General features: G+C 33.2%; 4 protein-coding genes across 4 annotated transcripts; all 4 read left to right on the forward strand.

Annotated features, from left to right (window-relative positions):
• The first annotated feature begins 423 nt into the window (after nucleotides 1-423).
• On the forward strand, nucleotides 424-999 carry LOC136413738 (cuticle protein CP14.6-like). The gene is made up of 2 exons (XM_066397436.1): nucleotides 424-626; nucleotides 702-999. The coding sequence occupies exons 1-2, from the start codon at nucleotides 499-501 to the stop codon at nucleotides 985-987; spliced, it is 414 nt and encodes a 137-aa protein (XP_066253533.1). The 5' UTR covers nucleotides 424-498; the 3' UTR covers nucleotides 988-999.
• A 3,088-nt stretch (nucleotides 1,000-4,087) lies between these two features.
• On the forward strand, nucleotides 4,088-4,587 carry LOC136413687 (endocuticle structural glycoprotein ABD-5-like). Its single transcript, XM_066397369.1, has 2 exons — nucleotides 4,088-4,215; nucleotides 4,317-4,587. The coding sequence occupies exons 1-2, from the start codon at nucleotides 4,088-4,090 to the stop codon at nucleotides 4,585-4,587; spliced, it is 399 nt and encodes a 132-aa protein (XP_066253466.1).
• A 6,852-nt stretch (nucleotides 4,588-11,439) lies between these two features.
• On the forward strand, nucleotides 11,440-12,652 carry LOC136413695 (cuticle protein CP14.6-like). Its single transcript, XM_066397378.1, has 3 exons — nucleotides 11,440-11,584; nucleotides 11,690-11,811; nucleotides 12,136-12,652. Exons 1-3 carry the CDS (start codon nucleotides 11,576-11,578, stop codon nucleotides 12,323-12,325), a joined length of 321 nt encoding a protein of 106 aa, XP_066253475.1. The 5' UTR covers nucleotides 11,440-11,575; the 3' UTR covers nucleotides 12,326-12,652.
• Nucleotides 12,653-17,531: 4,879 nt separating this feature from the next.
• On the forward strand, nucleotides 17,532-17,983 carry LOC136413688 (cuticle protein CP14.6-like). Its single transcript, XM_066397371.1, has 3 exons — nucleotides 17,532-17,540; nucleotides 17,592-17,707; nucleotides 17,774-17,983. The coding sequence occupies exons 1-3, from the start codon at nucleotides 17,532-17,534 to the stop codon at nucleotides 17,964-17,966; spliced, it is 318 nt and encodes a 105-aa protein (XP_066253468.1). The 3' UTR covers nucleotides 17,967-17,983.
• The last annotated feature ends 549 nt before the right edge of the window (nucleotides 17,984-18,532 follow it).

Here is an 18,532-nt window from a genome sequence, read left to right on the forward strand (position 1 = left end):
AAATTTATAAAAAAATTGAGATCCACTCTTGTATCTAATTTCGGGATAGAGATTGAGAGTAATTTTATTTAAATCGCTAAACAACTATTAAATAATTCAGAGCGTTTTTCAATCCTCAAATGTCACAAACCAAACGAAAAAAAAAGTATGCTATCGTCGAACACTTCTTTTGGGGAATCGAGGTGTTTGTCGATCATCTGATTTTAAAAATAAAAATGCACTAGTCACTCGGCTATTTCTGTAAAAAAAAACCTGTTAATCAGGGAAACAGAACAAAAAATCTTCTGAAGGTCTCTCTTGATATTACCTGCAAGCATCTTGAATACTGTACACTTGACTTTGCTATAAAAACCCACAATTTTGATGAGACGCAGCAGTAATCCTATAAAGGCGCTAAGTACAAAGTGGCAAACAACTTGTTTTGAAAAAGAACATTTGTAAGAAAAATTCGAAGGCTAGTCTGCCTTTGGTTCGACATAATTGAACAATTCCCGCAAGATGAATATTATTTTTAATTTCTTGGTAGTAATCTTCATAGGGGTGTGTCACTCAGTGCCTATTTCTGAAAGTAAAAGTCGATTGATTCGATATGAAGACGATCGGAATTTGGATAAATACAGATATGGGTAAGAAAAAACATTTTCACACAATAAAAGGTATTATAACTAACCCGAATGAAACCAAAATTTATTAACTTTTAGATTTGAAACTGATAATGGAATCTCAAGAAACGAAGTTGGAGAAATCAAAGTAAAAGATAATCAAGAAATTCTTACCGTAAGTGGCTTCTATGCCTTTACTGGAGACGATGGAAAACGATACATTGTGACTTACGTATCAGATGAAAATGGATATCGTCCCTCAATACAAAATGAGCAACAATTAGTCTCCCTCCCATATGATAAAGGTTTTTCTCTAGGTTTTCCAACGGTTCCCCAAATACAGTATGCAACGTTGGCTTCTTTGGCAGGAGGTGGTTTAGGTTAAGAGTTGCAATAATCGAGGTGATAAATTGAATTAATAATAAATATTTTGTATTTCTCATTCTCATTGCAGTAATAAAAGAGTTCAACAATTGAGCATTGATGCATTACGTATTTTAAATGTTAGTAGGATAAGGTAATTACTGGAAACAGTTCTGTTTTCACTTTTTGCGCTTCCCGGTGTAGAAATAATTGAAGAAGTAAATGAGCTTGATAGGCGAGTGAATTCTACTTCGTTCCCCCATGTGTTTTTGACATATCAGTTGTTTCCTTATTGAGAAAGTTTAAGTTCACGTACCATCAATTGAATCTGTCGGCCTGCTTGGACATCTCATGTTCCAAGCTACATGATCCTCTGAATTACCAGTGGTATACGGGGTGTCCCAAAAATATATCGACACACTTTAAGGAGTGGTAGGAGACATTAATATAAACTTTTTTTCTTAAATAAACATACGTCTGCAAAAGAGCCGTTTGATCAGAAAAAAAGGCAATATGGTTTTAGTCATTGTAATCACTTTTTGTTCTTGTTAGACTTTGTTATTATGATAAATAAACGATGGCTTACAGTAATTGTTCAAAATGTTGTTCATTTGCTTAAATACAAAGATTGCACCGTCGGTTCATTGACTCGCGGATCTTGGAATATTCCAGGAATATTCTTGCTAAGAGATCTTCCTCATTTTAAATAAGCGTTTCGTAGATCAGAGATTTGAGATAATCTCAAAAAAATTCTAAGGTGTTGAGATCGGGAGAACGCGCGGACCGGGCTACAGGGCTTCATCTTCCAATCCACTGGTGCTTATAAATAAATTCCCCAATGAAAAATTAACGTCCATTTTCAATACAAATTTTGATTTAAAAATCAATAAAACGATTGTTACTCTGCCAACTGAATAATCATAATATACAAATAATACCTACTACACTCCTAAAATTGGCATTTTTGCAATATCTAATTGTGAAATGTTTGTGTTCTCCAACAACAAACATAATTGAAACAAAAAATGTTCTATGAAAAACTAGTGTCCAACTATATCAAAAATTAATTTCATTATTTGATATAAATTAAAATATTTTATTTGCCCTACAGCCCTAATAGTGCTTTTGTGGATATATGTTTATTAAAGAAAATAGTTTTGCACTGATGTCCCCCATCACTCCTTAAGGTTTGTGAATATATTTTTGGGACATCTTGTATTTTACGGGGACTGGTGACTTGCAAGACATCGCTGTGTGTGGTCCTTGGCATTTGTTGCATTTAGTTGGTTATTTGCAGTTTTCTGTACAGTGGTCAAATAGGTTGTATCGGTTGCATGCAGCAGGAATAGGTGCTTGTGGCTTTCTCTCGACTATTCTGAATACTCTGCCCAAAAAGTGCACTTTACGGTCATTCATCAGCCTCTCAGTATGTGGTCAGATTGCCTGGTATCCGTCCCATCAGGAGTGTTGGTGTTCCTTTAGATTTTTAAATGATTCTTGTCCATTATTTGATTTAGAAAGATTTGCAAATAACTCGTGTTGCAATAAAAACTGCGTATGAACCATAAAAGTTTGCAGCACCTCTGTATACAGGGTGATTCTTAAACTATATGCATAAATTTGGGAAAGTATAGCTGAGGACAAATCATGATTAATACTGGAAAAAATGTAGTTTAACATAGTAGTAAAACATTTTTGGTTTCGGAGATATCAATTTATTTCAAATAAAAATACAATAACTTGAAGTTTCTTCGTTTGAGAAATTATGCGCCATACTTTTATTCTAATCACGTGAAAATAAACTCTAATACAACCACAATTAAAAAAAAATTGCTAAAAATACTAAACACATCGCCCTGCTTTGTTTACTTCTTTTATTTTTATTTAAAATAAATTTGTATCTCCGAAACTTTTTTTATTTTAATTTTTTTCACTATTAATGATTTGTCCTCAGCCATAATTTTACAAGTTTATATGTATAGGTCACCTTGTATATTTCAAAGTTTGTAAAATCGTCTCAATATAAATATCGATATAAGTATGTCGATTGCCTTAAACGTATTAACAACCTTTTTTTTTTGAATTTGCACTGCATTTACTAGCAATTGACCTAGAAAAGGAGAGAGGTTTACTTTGGGCTTCGTGAGGGTGAAAAATTTATTGTGATTTTAAAAGTAGCATTAAATAAAGATTTCTCAAAGTACATTTCCATGACTGTTCGTCTCAAATGAGTTATTCAGAGGCAGTATAGGATTTAAATCTCTCAATTTGAGCGAAGAAAACACTTCAAGAATTACAAAAATTCCTAATAATTTTTTTAAAAATGGGGGAGATGCCTATAAGTTTGCATGTAAGCATAAGTTGTAATTTTTTAAGTTTAATAATTTCACTAATTTTCAATAATTTTTACAATTAAATTTACTGCTACAATGTGCCCTGAGAGAGCCCATATATCCAAAATTTTTATAACTCCATTATTTTTCGTGATTGGGACTTACTTTTATATCTATTTTCGGGATAAGTATTGAAAGCTATTTATGTTAACTCGTTACAAAAGTAATAAATTTTCAAGACTTTTTCTCAATCCTCAAATGCGAAAAACAATACCGAATTTTTCTTCTTCTGCTCTAGAACACTTTTTTTGTATCGAGCGACTGTTCGTTTCCCTGACTTTAAAAATGAAAAATGCAGTAGTTGCTCGGGGATTTCTGCAAAAAAAACCTGTTAATTCGGCAAACAGAACAAAAAAGCTTATGAAGGTCTTTCTTTTTTCTTATTACTTGCAAGCATCATAAAGATAGTTTTCTTTTTTTTCGCCATAAGTACCGATGGTTTTAATAAGGTACTGCAATCATCTCATAAAAGTTGCAAACAAGAATTCGCAAAGAACTGGTTTCGGAATAAAAATTCGTTCATACCTCCCATATAGTAAGAAAAATTTTAAGTGTAGTTGACCTTTTCCTTGAGCTGATCGAAAACTTCCTTCATGCCTCTACTTATTAATCAAAATTTCTATAACTAGTTCCATTAACCGGTAGCTTGTAAATTGTGACGTAAATTGGAGGGCACTATAAAAACCTTTATACCTATGTATGTAATTCATATACCTTACGTCCTGCAAGATGAATAGTGTCTTAAATTTTTTGGTAGTATTCTTCATAGGAGCATGTCAGTCAGTGCCTATTTCTGATAGTAAGAGTCGATTAATTCGATATGAAGACGATCGGAATTTGGATACCTATAAATATGGGTAAAAAGAAATAACTTTTTCTGATGCTAAAAAAACTGTTGCAGCACTTTAAAGTATTATAAGTAACATGAATGATACTATCGACATTTATTAATTTTTAGCTTTGAAACTGATAATGGAATCTCTAGAAACGAAGTTGCAGAAATCAAAGTAAAAGATAATAAAGAAATTCTTACCGTAAGTGGTTCCTATGCTTTTACTGGAGACGATGGTAAGAGATACATTGTGATTTACACATCGGACGAAAATGGATATCTCCCTTTAATACATAATATGGAAGAAGTAGCCACTCTTCCACCTCGTAAAAATGTTCCCTCCCTCGGGATCCCACCAGCAGCGCTGGCTTCTTTAGCAGGAGGTGGCTTAGGTTAAAATTTGCAAGAATTGAGGTAATAAATTTAATTAATAATCAACGTTTTGTTTGATTTATTTGTCCGAACATATAAATATGTAATCTGCAATGCATAAAATCGTGTTAGACACCACTTCAGTAATTGAGCATTTATTTATTGCATTCTTAGTTTAAAGAATTTTTACGTATTTCAAATGTTAGTAGGATAAGTAATGAGAATAGTTCTGCCAATTACACAACTTAACGCTTTAATAATACTTAATAAACTTAAATAGTTTTTGAAGAGTTTGATAATTGTACTCATTAGGCATATTTACTTGCCGAATTAATGAAAAGAAGTAACTAGGTTTTCTATCTATACAGGATACTTTCAAAATTGGGATGGTGGTGAATTTTCTAATAATAATTCAAAAATTAAGTTCGAAAATAAATACTTACTGAATCAATGAGGCTTCCAAAATCAGTTATTCACATTTAGAAAAAAAATATCTTTCTCAGACCTCGGTTTGAGGTGAAATTGATAAGTTCTGAACGAATTTCAGTACTAGAGTAGAAGATTTATTCATGTATTCTAAAATATTAAATTAATTTATTAGCTCAGAACAATTTTCATTATCAAAAAATAATTTTGAATAACAGTATATCTGTACATAATGGTGGATGCAAATGTCCTTTTTAGGTCTCAAATCTTTTAAAAAATAAATCAGATTTAATTTAGATTAACATGTTTTGCTCATTGTCAGAGATTAAAATCTTGCAGAATTCTTATACACTGCAAAGCTTATAGTTTAAACATTGTGGATTTGTATTAAAGAGTTAATATACAACAATCTAAGATCTATCATTATCGTTTCACATCTATCACGGCATGGTTGTCTTTATCGTTGTAATTTCTTAGACTGTTTAAATTTAATACGTTAAAAATTTTATTTTATTGCATTGAAAGGTCTAATAGCCATTTTTGAGAGCTGAATACAATTGGGGATTTAATTTAAAGGAAAATGTATTCTTCTGATCTGAATAAAGACTTTAATTCGCTTCCCTTGTCGAACCTGCCTCCGTAACAAAAACAAAAACTGAAATTATTTTGCTGTGTCCCATAGGCAGCTCTATAAGACACATAATCTGTTAGAGCAGAGCAAGGAACTGGATCCATGTTAAAGAATGTAAAATATTCTGTACAACATGGTTTCTGAATTAGCGGTTGATGAATGAGCTGTAATAAAGGAAAACCCACTGTAAGGCCATTTGAGAATGGTCTCCTGCATTCGAGGACGATATCTTTGATATAAGGAAATATTATAAGCAGGAAGAGGGTATTTATTATAATAGTCTCGACTCTGCCTACCTAGTTGGAGGAAGAAGAGACTCCCAGTGTAAATACTGTGGTATCACAGACCACTGTCCGATTCACAAAGAGCATGTTCTGGGACATAAACTCAAACAGTTGTGTCCAACCCACCCAATATCCTGAACTGCTAGCTGTTCAGCAAATTAACGATGAAAGTGGTTGGTTTGGCTGCAAAGTGTCCAAGCACTTCGATCTGAACAGCTTCATCTAACACCCTGTGACTACTTCGTTTTCCGTTCGCTGCAGATCCAGTCATTTTAAAATGTTTCGAATAGCTGAATGACGCAAACATGCAAAATATGCTTGTCAGCATGTCTCTCATTGAATACCGCCACAGTTTGCCTAGAAGATCAATTATTGACACCATAAATTAATACAATATCGACTCTTTCTTCTATGGAATAAGCCATTTTTAATAAAGTAACACTTTAATAATAGTAGTAAATTATTTGTTAATCACTAAAAAATAATATTCAAATCTAACCTGGGAAGTTTCTTTATTCTGTTACAGATTGTTTTTTTTTATTTCTCGCAAATAACTATAAATTTTAGAATTATTTACTTCAAAATAATGCATTTTTTAATGCTCTTTAATTTGGGGCACATGCCGAGGTAGGGTGCCGTTTGAGATACTGAAGTTGGGGTGGCTAGAGGTGAAGGGGTATGCGTATCATTAACGATGCTACTGCCAAGAACGTTCCCTTTTATAATCTTTGAGATTCTCACAAACTGCATTTCAGTATTTCGTTCTGAGCTAATGTAAAAATGATGATAAGTTTCTAAATGAGCACACTGTATAAAACACCAAACTACAAAATATAAATACTTACCGTTCTAAGACAAACCTGAGGTAGATGACCTAAGGCAATAAACATAATGTGAAACCTCTCATAGAAGGGCAAGGACGCGCTCACAAACATGTTCATTCCAATTTCGATGGTAATTAGGAACTATTTCTAATAGTTATTAAAACACGGTCATAGAAAGTGGTACACACATTTGATTGACTCTCAGGGTGAATCGTTGCTGAGATAACAAGATACTTTTATCGCCTATAGGCATATCGTTAAAAACCTTTATAGTTTACCGATAGCATTCTATTAATGTGAAGATATTGTGTTGCTTCAAAGAATTTATAATAGTAAATCAACTACGTCCAAATTGCAATACTAAGAGAGATTTGTGTCAAATAACATAACTACATAACAACAAACGGCATTTCAATTGAAGATTTGATATCAAATCTTGAAATATATTGCAGTTACTTCTTCTGAATGGTTGACACGCCAATGTAGTCCTTAATCATCTCTTCAGATGAAATCAATTATCGCTCTTCTTTCTTGCATGTTGATGTCAACAAACAATGGACGAAAATTGTCTTATATAATCGTTCTTGAGCAATTGTTGTACTCTGATGTAAGTAAATGTGACATTAAGACTGTACATTATAGATGTGTATGAATAATACTCATAGGTCCTTTTATGAGAAAAAATTGAAGATCAGATAAATCGTATAGGGTATGAATGCCAAAACCAAACTGCAATCATTTCATTGTTTTCAGTATGCCCCTGATATTTAGAATCGGGATTTTGAAATGATTGTTTTTGCTTCTGCAATGTCAGAGGAGCGAAATGTGCGACATTCATTAGCGTGGACATAGTCGCATAGGACCAAAAAAATTTTCGAAAAATTACGAAAACCCATTAAAAAAAAGGTAGTGATTCTAAATATAAGAGTATTAACATGTTCTTTTGTATTGGCGAACAGTAAAATTTATATTGTAATATTTAAATTTTTGTTAAATGACTTGTCTTGTTTGCAATGCCCTGAAGGAACATGTAAAATTGCGAAAACTATTTTAAGAAACTGCGTGATTATAAGACGGCCTTGACACTTTCAATACGCTCCTGACCTACAACAGAAGAGGTTGGAAATATTTGCCTTTACTCTACAACTGTCAAAGAGCAGAATGTGAAAAATTCGTTAGCGTAGATTTTGAAAGAAAATTTGTTTACATTATTCGGATAACCGGGAGAAATATCTAAAAATTACGAATGCTCCTCAAAATAACTTTTGCTCGATTCTATGTCAACTTTTATTCTTTCAAGGCGCTCCTCATATTAAGCAGAGGACATTGAAATTCCGATTTCTGTTCTATGAGATCCAAAGAAAAAATTGGGCAAAAAGTATTGACTAAGTCTCAAATAATCGGGAATGAATTCCAAAAATTGCGAAAACCGCTAGAAATAATGAATGCCTGCTTCATTTTTAAGACTGCCTTAGTTTCCTTACGAAATTTACAATATTTATTAGAGAAACATGAACATTTCTATTTTTATTTTTTTGTGCCACTTTCAAAGAACTACATCTGCAAAAAACATTACCGTAGATATTCTCAAATGGTGGGAGAATTTTTTAAAAATTATAAAAACCTTTAAACTAGTGACATTTTGCTTGAACTTAAGTCAAGCTGCTCGTTTTCAGGGCATTACTAATGTTGAGCATAAGAAGTTGAAATTTTTAATTTTTGTTCTGCAACCTCCAAAGAACAAAATGTACAAAATTCATTGGCGTACTTCGCCTAAAAAGGCCAGGAGAATTTCTAAAATAATCAGTTAATGTTTTTTACGACAAATTTTACTTTTAAACACGTTGAAAATTTTAATGTTTGTTTTCTGCAACAGCAAAAAATTGAAATGAGCAAAGATAATCTGACATGTCCAGGGGGAATTTAGAAAAATTACGAAAGTTTCTAAAACAATAAATTGGTTGATTTTACAACAGTTTATAATCTTGACCTTTAAAACGATCAGTTCAGATTCTTAGCAGAGAAAAATTAAAATTTTAATGTTTATTCATTGGCATTAAAGTTTTGCCTTAAATGACTTGGAAGTTTTTCTAAAATTCCGAAAACTTAGAAATCTTTTTGTGCTTGATTAATTAGGACAGCCTTGTCATTTTTAATACGCCTCTGATAATTAACAAAGATGAATTGATTTCTCCAAGTGTTAAAATAACCATTAAATAACATACAAAATGGACATGTAGTGAAGCAAAGGAAAAGCTACACATAACGAAATATCAAGTTTCTTGACAGCTTGGTGAAGTAAACCTACGGCGAGTAACACTTTTGTACCAGAGTTTATATTGTTTTTGAAAAAAGGGCTATACATTCAACCATGTATTCTAGGTCTCAAAATGTGACGAAGACTTCATATAAACATACAGTGGCGGCAAAAAGTATTTGCACACCGCGATTTTCGCGATTTCTAAGTTTATTGTTGTCAATAAAAAAAAAACACTTTACATATAAAGAGCATATTAAATAATTATATGCTCTCTGTCAACCAAAAGTTTATACAAATTGAATATTAGTGGGAAAAAAAAGAAATGATTAAAACCGCTTGGAATAAAGTATTTGCACACTGCAACTGCTCGGATTTTTTTATCTGTTTATTGGTGTATTAAAAATTTCTTTTTTTCCATCGATATCACTAAAATATTTCTCGATGTTTCAAATAACTTATAGGTAGTTTTAAAAATAATTCAGTTCGCAAACATGGTGAAAACAAGAGAACTAAGTGCTGGTACAAGAGCAAACGTGATTTTACTTAGAAATCAGGCAAATTCTTATCGGAAAATTGCTGACTACCTTCAGTTAAACTTTTCCACTGTCCGATACATTATCAAAAGATATGAGGAGCGAGGTACAACCGAAAATAAGATTCGCAAAGGACGTCCACGGAAGCTTAATTTGAGAACACAGAGGAAAATAAAAAATGAAGCTCTCAAAAATCCTACCATAAGCGCATCAACCTTAGCAAATATGGTCCGAACTAGTACTGGAGTTCAGGTTAGTGAAAGAACCATAAGAAATTCTTTGAATTCGGAAGGCCTCTATGGTAGAGTTTCTCGGAGAAAACCATACATCAGTGAAGCAAACCGGAAAAAGCGCCTGGCCTTTGCAAAGGAATATATCAGCAAGCCGATAACTTTTTGGGAAAATGTCATCTTTTCAGACGAGAGCAAGTTCAATTTGTTTGGTTCAGATGATAGGAAAACAATCTGGCGAAAACGCAATGAAGAATTAAAGAAACAAAATGTTCGAGTTTCAGTGAAACATGGTGGTGGACATATTATGGTGTGGGGCTGTGTTTCCTACCATGGGGTGGGTATGCTTGTTCCAATAGAAGGGAATTTAAATGCGACAAGTTACATCAACATACTCCGAAATAACTTAAGGCAAAGTGCTGTCAAAATGGGCATTGAAAATAAATATATATTCCAACAGGACAATGATCCGAAACATACTGCCAAAAAAACCAAGGAATGGCTATTATATAATGTTGGCAGACAATTGCATACACCACCACAATCTCCTGACATTAATATAATTGAAAACTTATGGCACCATTTAGATCAAAGAATCAGGAAACATACAATTTCAGGACGCGATCAAATTAAAGACATATTAGCTGAAGAATGGGAAAGAATTGATTGCAACTATATACAAATACTGGTCCATTCTATGCCAAGACGCTTACAAGCGATAATTGATACAAATGGACTTTTTACTAAATATTAAAGCTTTGTAAGCCTTAAAAATTCAAGCCAGTTGCAGTGTGCAAATACTTTATTCCAAGCGGTTTTAATCATTTCTTTTTTTCCCCACTAATATTCAATTTGTATAAACTTTTGGTTGACAGAGACCATATAATTATTTAATATACTCTTTATATGTAAAGTGTTTTTTTTTATTGACAACAATAAACTTAGAAATCGCGAAAATCGCGGTGTGCAAATACTTTTTGCCGCCACTGTATATTGAAAGGCAATTCGTTTTTAATAAACAAGTAAAAAGTTGATTCTTGAAGGTCGTTTTTTATTACTATATCCAAAATGTTTCGAGATAAATTAATAAAATTTTGTTCTTTACTATAACTTTTTCTGCTCTTTCTGGATCTTTTTATTAATTTTCTTTAACAATAATTGTAATTAAATACTGCTCAGGTGACAACAAAAACATCTAGATTTTATTAATAAATGGTTTCATGTACGGAAATGTTGAAAATATTTGTTTGTTTGATTTCCAGGTCAACTGGATTTATTCATTCTGAATTGTGCTTCCTCAAGAACTCAAAACTAAAAATGTCTCATATTGTAGAGATCAAAACTACATTTCTTGGCAATATTCCGCCATATTCAAGTTGCCTAATCCCGTGAAAATAACACCTTAAGCTGTGACCCATTGACTATAAGTAATTCCAAGATGAAAAAGCCGAAATGCGGCAGTTCCTAGATGGCGAAAGAATGCGTAATTAATAAGAACTTAAAACAGAAACATTACCAGGCTGGTAATTACGTATCGCAATACGTCAACCGAGTATTAAAATCCATTTTACTGCTTTGTGGTAACCAGCATGAAGCTGCAATAAGCAGCGTGCATCCTCCTTACACTATGAACTTTAGTCGGCAGCACTGAAATGAAGATGGTACCTTGAAGGAGGGGTAAATGTCAATTACTCATTGGGGATTCTCTTAATGGGGCACAAGGATATGTGGGTATAAAAGAGAATTTTGTGCATGTTAAAAAACAGTCGTTTTGTTGACCACTTCCTAGCATTTCTTCTGTAGAATTCTCAATTTTGATTTTAAAATGAAGATGGTGAGTGTCGAGGGATTGTGCGATGAAAAGTGATTTTATAGTGATTGTGATGGCTATAGAAAAGTGTTTTTCTTCTTCTCACTGAGGTTTCTCTTTTAATTTTAGTTGGTACTGTTCTTCGCCCTTTTCGCTGTAGCTCTTGCAGCCCCTCAAAGCAACCCTGATGCTCAGGCTCAAGTTCTAAAATACGACAGTGATAATGCAGGAATCGATGGATATAACTTCAAGTAAGCATCATCACACATCATGCTTGATAATTGTTTTTTTTTTTTAATTAAGAGATGCTTGCGAAAAGACAAAAATAACAATTTCTCAAATCACCTAGCCTTGCCCTTAAAACAACATAACAATTACTATGATTAATTCATCGTATTAACCTTAAGCTATTCAAATTTAATTGATACTTCTTCAGATGCATAAGTTGGCATATATCAAGGACAAGGTCAACTAACAAGTTTTTCATTATGCTTTAGTAATACTACTTTATTGGGCAATAGTAAAACCTACAATTATTCATCAGTCAGCATTATTTGCTCTTTTCTTTGTCATAGTTTTGAGACTAGCAACGGAATTTCTCAACAAGAACAAGGAACTCTTCAGAATGCAGGATCAGAAAACGAGATTATGCAAGTAAGGGGGAGTTATTCCTTCACTGGAGCCGATGGGGTGGTTTATACTGTGACATACATTGCTGACGAAAACGGATTCCAACCTCAAGGGGCTCATTTACCATCGAAATAACTTATCAATAGATAAATATGGCATCAACTTCAACGAGCACATTTTCAACTTTTCCTGCACATCATCCTTCTTAGTCTTTGCCTTTTATATCCATTTTGAATGATTTACTTCTACCATCACTACATCATCACTGACTGATATCATATTGGTACCTCTTATTAAAAAGATATTTATGGTGATACGTATTTTTAAATTATGTGATCCTGCAGGTTTCTTGTTGGAATCTGAGCAGGAGCTTATGATGAGTATTATTGTGTATATTCTTGTCACTCATTTTTTGTAAATACACTGTTTTATACTTATGAAGTACTTAAATAAAGTGGAAGCTTTGAATTTTTGTATTTATTTGTTTTTTATTTGTGTGTAATAAAATCTTCAATCTGTAATTTAATCCTTCCGTCATCTTACAATTAATGGGTATTTGATTTTCATAGAAAAATGGGTGTCAATGAAACACAGCACTAGATATCAATGCGAGCTAGAGCGTTTTATTTTCATATATATATGAGAAGCAAGGGCAGCGTCCCTCTTTAGACTGACTGACTTACACACCTCTTCTGTATGGGGCATGTACGTCCTATTTCACATTTTATTTATTTTATCTAGTCATCAATATTCTTAATGGGTCTAGACGTTTGCTTTAATTGATACCTAATATTATTTATTCCTTTTGGATCTAGACTAGCGGGATACATAAATCTAATAATAGGAAACTCATAAGTATTCATAGTTCCTATGAATCGTTGTTAAGTGCAATTTTCGGTAAATATGAGATTTCTAATGCTTCTTTAGTTTCGTCACCAAGCTTTGCAACATTAACATGAAACGTTTCAATAGATAACTGACAAAAGTTTCAAATCTTGAAGACTGTAAAAAAAATATTTTTTAGTTCTCCTAGAGTTTTTCTACTTTTTTCGCCTTCGACATTGTCCTATTTAAATTGAACTAAAATTTTTTAATTTCGTTGTCAATTAATCGAGATTTTAACGTCTGCTAAAGACAGAGACGTATGTAGGTGTGTCGTTCTTTATAATTGTTAGAAAATTTACCATATTTCATAATTTAAAAGTGTTTCTAGTACATCATTGAGTTCCTATAAAACTGTAATAGAAACCAAAACCGTATAGATGTGTGTTTGACGTAAAACTACATACTTTTTAAATTTTAAAAATTCACCTTTCAAGGGAGATTTTTAATTTGAGGAATGCAATGCACTTTATATGTCCGCACTATTGTTATAAAGCCGATTAACCGACGGATGTGTGGATATAATCGGCGAGGCAAAATTGCCGAGGAAAAAGGACAAGGGCACAATAATATGCACGAAAGTAACTCACTTTAATGTCACAATTCTCAGAGCTCAGCGGAATTTGTATCGCTTATTTGATCAATAAATTCATAATCATTAACATCACTGGTAAAACGGAACGTGAATATGATATTACATAACATAATTAAATTGACTTAGCCTGAGAATAAAATAACCAGAAGTTAGATGGTGTATTTTTTAGTGTCAATCCTACCTCAACATAATGTCATGTTCTACTTGCTAGTCAGCAGCACGTCTATGTGGGGATGGGGATGGGCGGAGGAGGTGGTTATATAAGTACACCCCATGAAGACAATGGTAACGGACTACTCCTCCTCCTCCCCCCTCCCACTCGACTAGATGCGTTAAAAAAATTGTACAATATTTCCAAATGCAGTCGTGAATTGGACGAAGTTAATATGTCCTGTCTTATCTGTTAATCAATGTATTGCAAGGGGAAATATATGAGGTTTCTGGTGCGAAATTATAGCTAGTTTAATTCAAAACTCGATGCACATCTTAACGCCGAAATCCAGCGGTGTTCCCGGTTGTAGGATTAATTAAATATTTCTTATGATGCAGCTATTCGATACGAATAACAAAATATAGATACACAATCTGTGTAATTTAATACAAGTGATTAACATATTTCCCTTACGGCTTTCGATGGCAATAAAGGGCCGTTGTTGTTCCTTTCCTGTTCAAAATACTCTATTAATGAAGTAAACAAGCTACTTACACCGGCTATTTAAGTGTTTTAGCATATCGAAGAACACTGATAATAATCGTAGAGTATACTCACACTATCCTGTGTTCTTAAAAGAACAGTTTGTGGTAAAGAAATCACTAGTAAAACGGGAATTTTACTGAAATACGGCGAAATATTGGATGCATTTAAATAAACTCAACCGTCACAACAAAATAAAATGGCAGAATGAGAAAGACATAATGTCAAAACAGACAAACGTATAGGAAATTTGGCGACACCGCGCTCTGTTGCCAACATTGTTGTTAACATTGCCACTATTAATGTTTATGTTAAGTTGAAATATTTTACTAAACGTTAACAGGTAGGTTGCCCTTAAGTCCAAGTACTAGTTGCAGTTCATCCATATAATTATTGTTTGCCTAGACGCGAATTCCTCGTTGAAAGTTTCTCGTATTTTGAATGTGAGGGTTGGCAATAAAATCACGTGGTTTATGACGTGCGTTGGTTTTTGCACTGGACGATCTGTACTTGTTCAATATTTTTTAGATAATAGAAATTCAGTTGCAAAGCAGATTTGCCCTTTGATCCAGATTCACGTTTACACGTTCAGGCTCTTATTACGAAAACGATAGATGCGCAGTGATAATCTTCTAATTAAAATTCCTGAAGAAAAAGGACAAGGACACAATAATATGCGTGAATGCTACTTATTTTAATGTTGCAATTCTTAGAGCTCCGTGGAATTTGTATCACTCTTACGATTAATAAATTCACTATCATTAACCTGCTCAGTAACAAAATAAAAGTTAACATTGTATTAACTCAGTTAATTCGATTTAGCCTGGGAATGAATAACTGGAAGTACATACACACTTTTCCTTCCCCTTTCTGCACTCTTTTGGCAACAAACGTCAATTTACCCTCCCCCCCTCCTCCTCCTCCTCCTCCTCCTCCTCCTCCTCCATATACCCCACAAAGTTAATAAAACAGTCCCAAAGACATTCATCAATTGATCGAAGTGAATCCTACCTCAGTGTATACGGGGTGTTTCTAAAAAGTCTGTACAAAATTCTACCACAGATTTCTGAGGCGAAAATATGACGATTTAACCCAGATTACCTTAGTCCAAAAGTAGTCGGTTTTTAAAATGCAGGACGTCAAAGTGAAAATTTAAAAAAGAAAAGTAAAAATTTATTACTTTTTCGTTTATAATGGTACCATCTAAAGAAAATGGCGCATCCGGGGGGGGTAGAGACGAGAAATCAGAATCCGTTTACATCATCAACTCACATTGTAAAGGGGGCTACCAGCTCTAGGTGAACTCTTTCTAAAGGAGCTTAACTTATTTATCTCCTAATATAAAATTTATTTTTTTGTAAATTTGTAGTGGAATTTCGTATAGACCTTTTAAAGACACCCTGTATAAGTAGAGCTATTTGCTCCTTCAATTTTATGGGTGACAATTCATGGATAACCTAACAGTATTACCTTTTATCTAAAAGATGAAGGGATGATGAGTAAGAAGGTTGATATAGAGACACATTGGACAGAGGGAGTCCTATACTTGGAGGTCGAACAATGCTGTACCATCAATGCTCTGAAGTAGCATGTAAAGCATTCCACCAATCTGCTGTGCCAAATAAAAAAGGCGTTCAGGTTGCCTCTAAAAAGTTAAAATATCTAAATATAATCTAAATTTCAAAGTCAGCAAAATTTAGCCAAAAACGAGATTCTTTCAGTAGAATTTAAAAAAATCATAAAAATCTCGAATATTTAGTTATGCCCTTATATATACTTTACAAGGTTTTTAGATTAAGATAATGTGTCTTAGATCTGAGATATTTGGGTTTTCTTTTCCAAGATCAGGGGTGTACTGAATTATTTTTAAAATGGGGAAAAACTCGATTTAAAAAAATCGTTCAAGCGTTACAACGAGACTAAGCCACTAAGTTTTCTTAGTTTTAGAAACGCATGTAGTCTTAATATCTTCTTATTTATTTCTTAAAATGTACTACACAAATTTCATGCAAAAACATAGAAATTTGTTCCTCTTTTTGTTAAACGCGTTGATTGAACTGAAGTCAATTTCGTCGAAATTTTAGACTATTTCCTTAAAAGTATGAACTCGTTGGATTTTAAAATACAAATAAACTGAACGAATAGCAAAAAGTCCAGCGGTCAGTACACCACTAGAATAAATTTTTCATTGTGTGCATAAGTGGGTTTATGGGTAGGAATATTTCCAGTGTTTAATACTTAAAAGACATGACTTTTGTACGAATTTTAATGGGAGTAAAAATTAAACAAAATTACCAGGTGACTTTATGTGCCTCTCAATGATTTTAAAATGTATAAAAACTTTTAAAATTGAGCTCCAAAAATTGTAAAAATCGAGATACGCCTCCCATTTTAAAAAAAATTTTAAGGTCAAGGTGCTTGCATGTGACCTGAATCTTCTCCAGCTTCTATCTGAAAAAAGCCCTTACATACTGTACAAAAGATATAATAACTTCCTCAAAAAGCAGAGTCGTGTTATTTGAGTCTCAAAGAGGTAATTTTTGGCTAACAAGTCCAATATGAAACCAATGAAAGGCTATTAATGTGAGGTGAAGAAATCCAATAAAGTGACTATCTAAAATATATATATTTTTTTCATCTGAATTTCATCGATAAGTTTGGCCAATTATATTTTGCATAATTTTACAACAGCCTTTTGAGTTCAATGCTACTCAGTATTTTCACTTTTCCTTCGTGTAGGTGTTAACGAATTGAATCAGTTGATGACCCATGAAAGACACTTTTAAAGAGTGCCTTAAAATAAAAGCAATTTTGATGATTCAAGATTGCGAACTGCACACTTGAATTTATCTCATAAAGAATACTTGAATATTGAAAATGGGAAACGCATCTTCTAACTCTGAATATTACGTAGGTACACCAAAAGTTCATTAATATTATGTAGATTTTTACGATTTAGTTACAATGACATTCGCTTTTATCCATGATATTAAAACTTAGTCACAAAGGTTAAATTATTACCATTTCTAAATATCAACGAAAAAATGCCCGAAACCAGCTTAAAATTGCGATTCAGGTGAGGGTACGTTTTTGTAATATAAAAAGAAGAGGAGAAGCACCGAAATTATCTAGTCGAGTTTAGGTGACAAGAACACAACAACTAAAGCAACATGAAACTTGTAAGTAAAGCTCATTGATTTAATTTCAAACTATAACAGGAAACTTTGCAGATCTTGGTATTGACTACACTTGTAGCTGTAACCGTCGCTGCTCCAGCTGCAGAGGATGTTGAAGCGTTCATTCTAAAGAATGATGCAGATGTAGCCCCAGATGCTTATAGCTATGCGTAAGCAAAAAACAAATTTATCATCATGACTAAGAAACGTCTTTTGATATTCTTTTCTTGACCTAGATATGAAACCAGTAATGGTATCTCCGCAGACGAACAGGGTCACCTTAACAATGCAGGAAGTGAAGCTGAATCTCTGGCTGTTCGTGGTGCATTCAAATACACAGGTCCAGATGGTGTGGTATACCAAGTCAGCTACGTAGCTGATGAGAATGGATTCCAGCCCTCGGCAGCGCACTTACCTGTTGCTCCTTAAGTTAAAAATGTGTTCAAAATGGTTTAAATTAAATATATATAATAAAATAGAGAATTGTTGTAAAGTTGTGTCAGTTATTCGATACCTGGTCTTCATACCAATTAGTCTCGACAAAAATACGGGGTGGCTCAACGAAAATTTCGCACCTCGATATTTAAAATGAAGATGTGTAAAAACACTCGAATCCGTCGATTTTTGGTTTAGAAGGGACAATTTTTTATTATATTTTCAATCCCTCAAATTCAACCCCTGAAGAGGGACGGCAGTTACCCCCAAAATTTTTAATGGGAAAGGCTGCTGAGTGATATCTCATTTTAAAGATAATTGCACCCTCATTATAACCTCAACACTTGAATTCACAGCCATTATTCCCGCTGATATGACAGGTTGTCAGTCTGCGAGGAAAAAAGCTTTTATGTAGTTAATAATTAACTTATCACAATAAGAGCAGCAGACTTCAAAATGAGGGTGGAACGATCTTTAAAAGTTAGGTATCACTGAATCGTTTTAAACGAAGTGACCATTTGATGCACATAGATTATTGATTAAAACTATTGGAATTTCTT

The sequence above is a fragment of the Euwallacea similis genome, chromosome 15, assembly GCF_039881205.1.
Source record: "Euwallacea similis isolate ESF13 chromosome 15, ESF131.1, whole genome shotgun sequence".
Classification (NCBI taxonomy): domain Eukaryota; kingdom Metazoa; phylum Arthropoda; class Insecta; order Coleoptera; family Curculionidae; genus Euwallacea; species Euwallacea similis.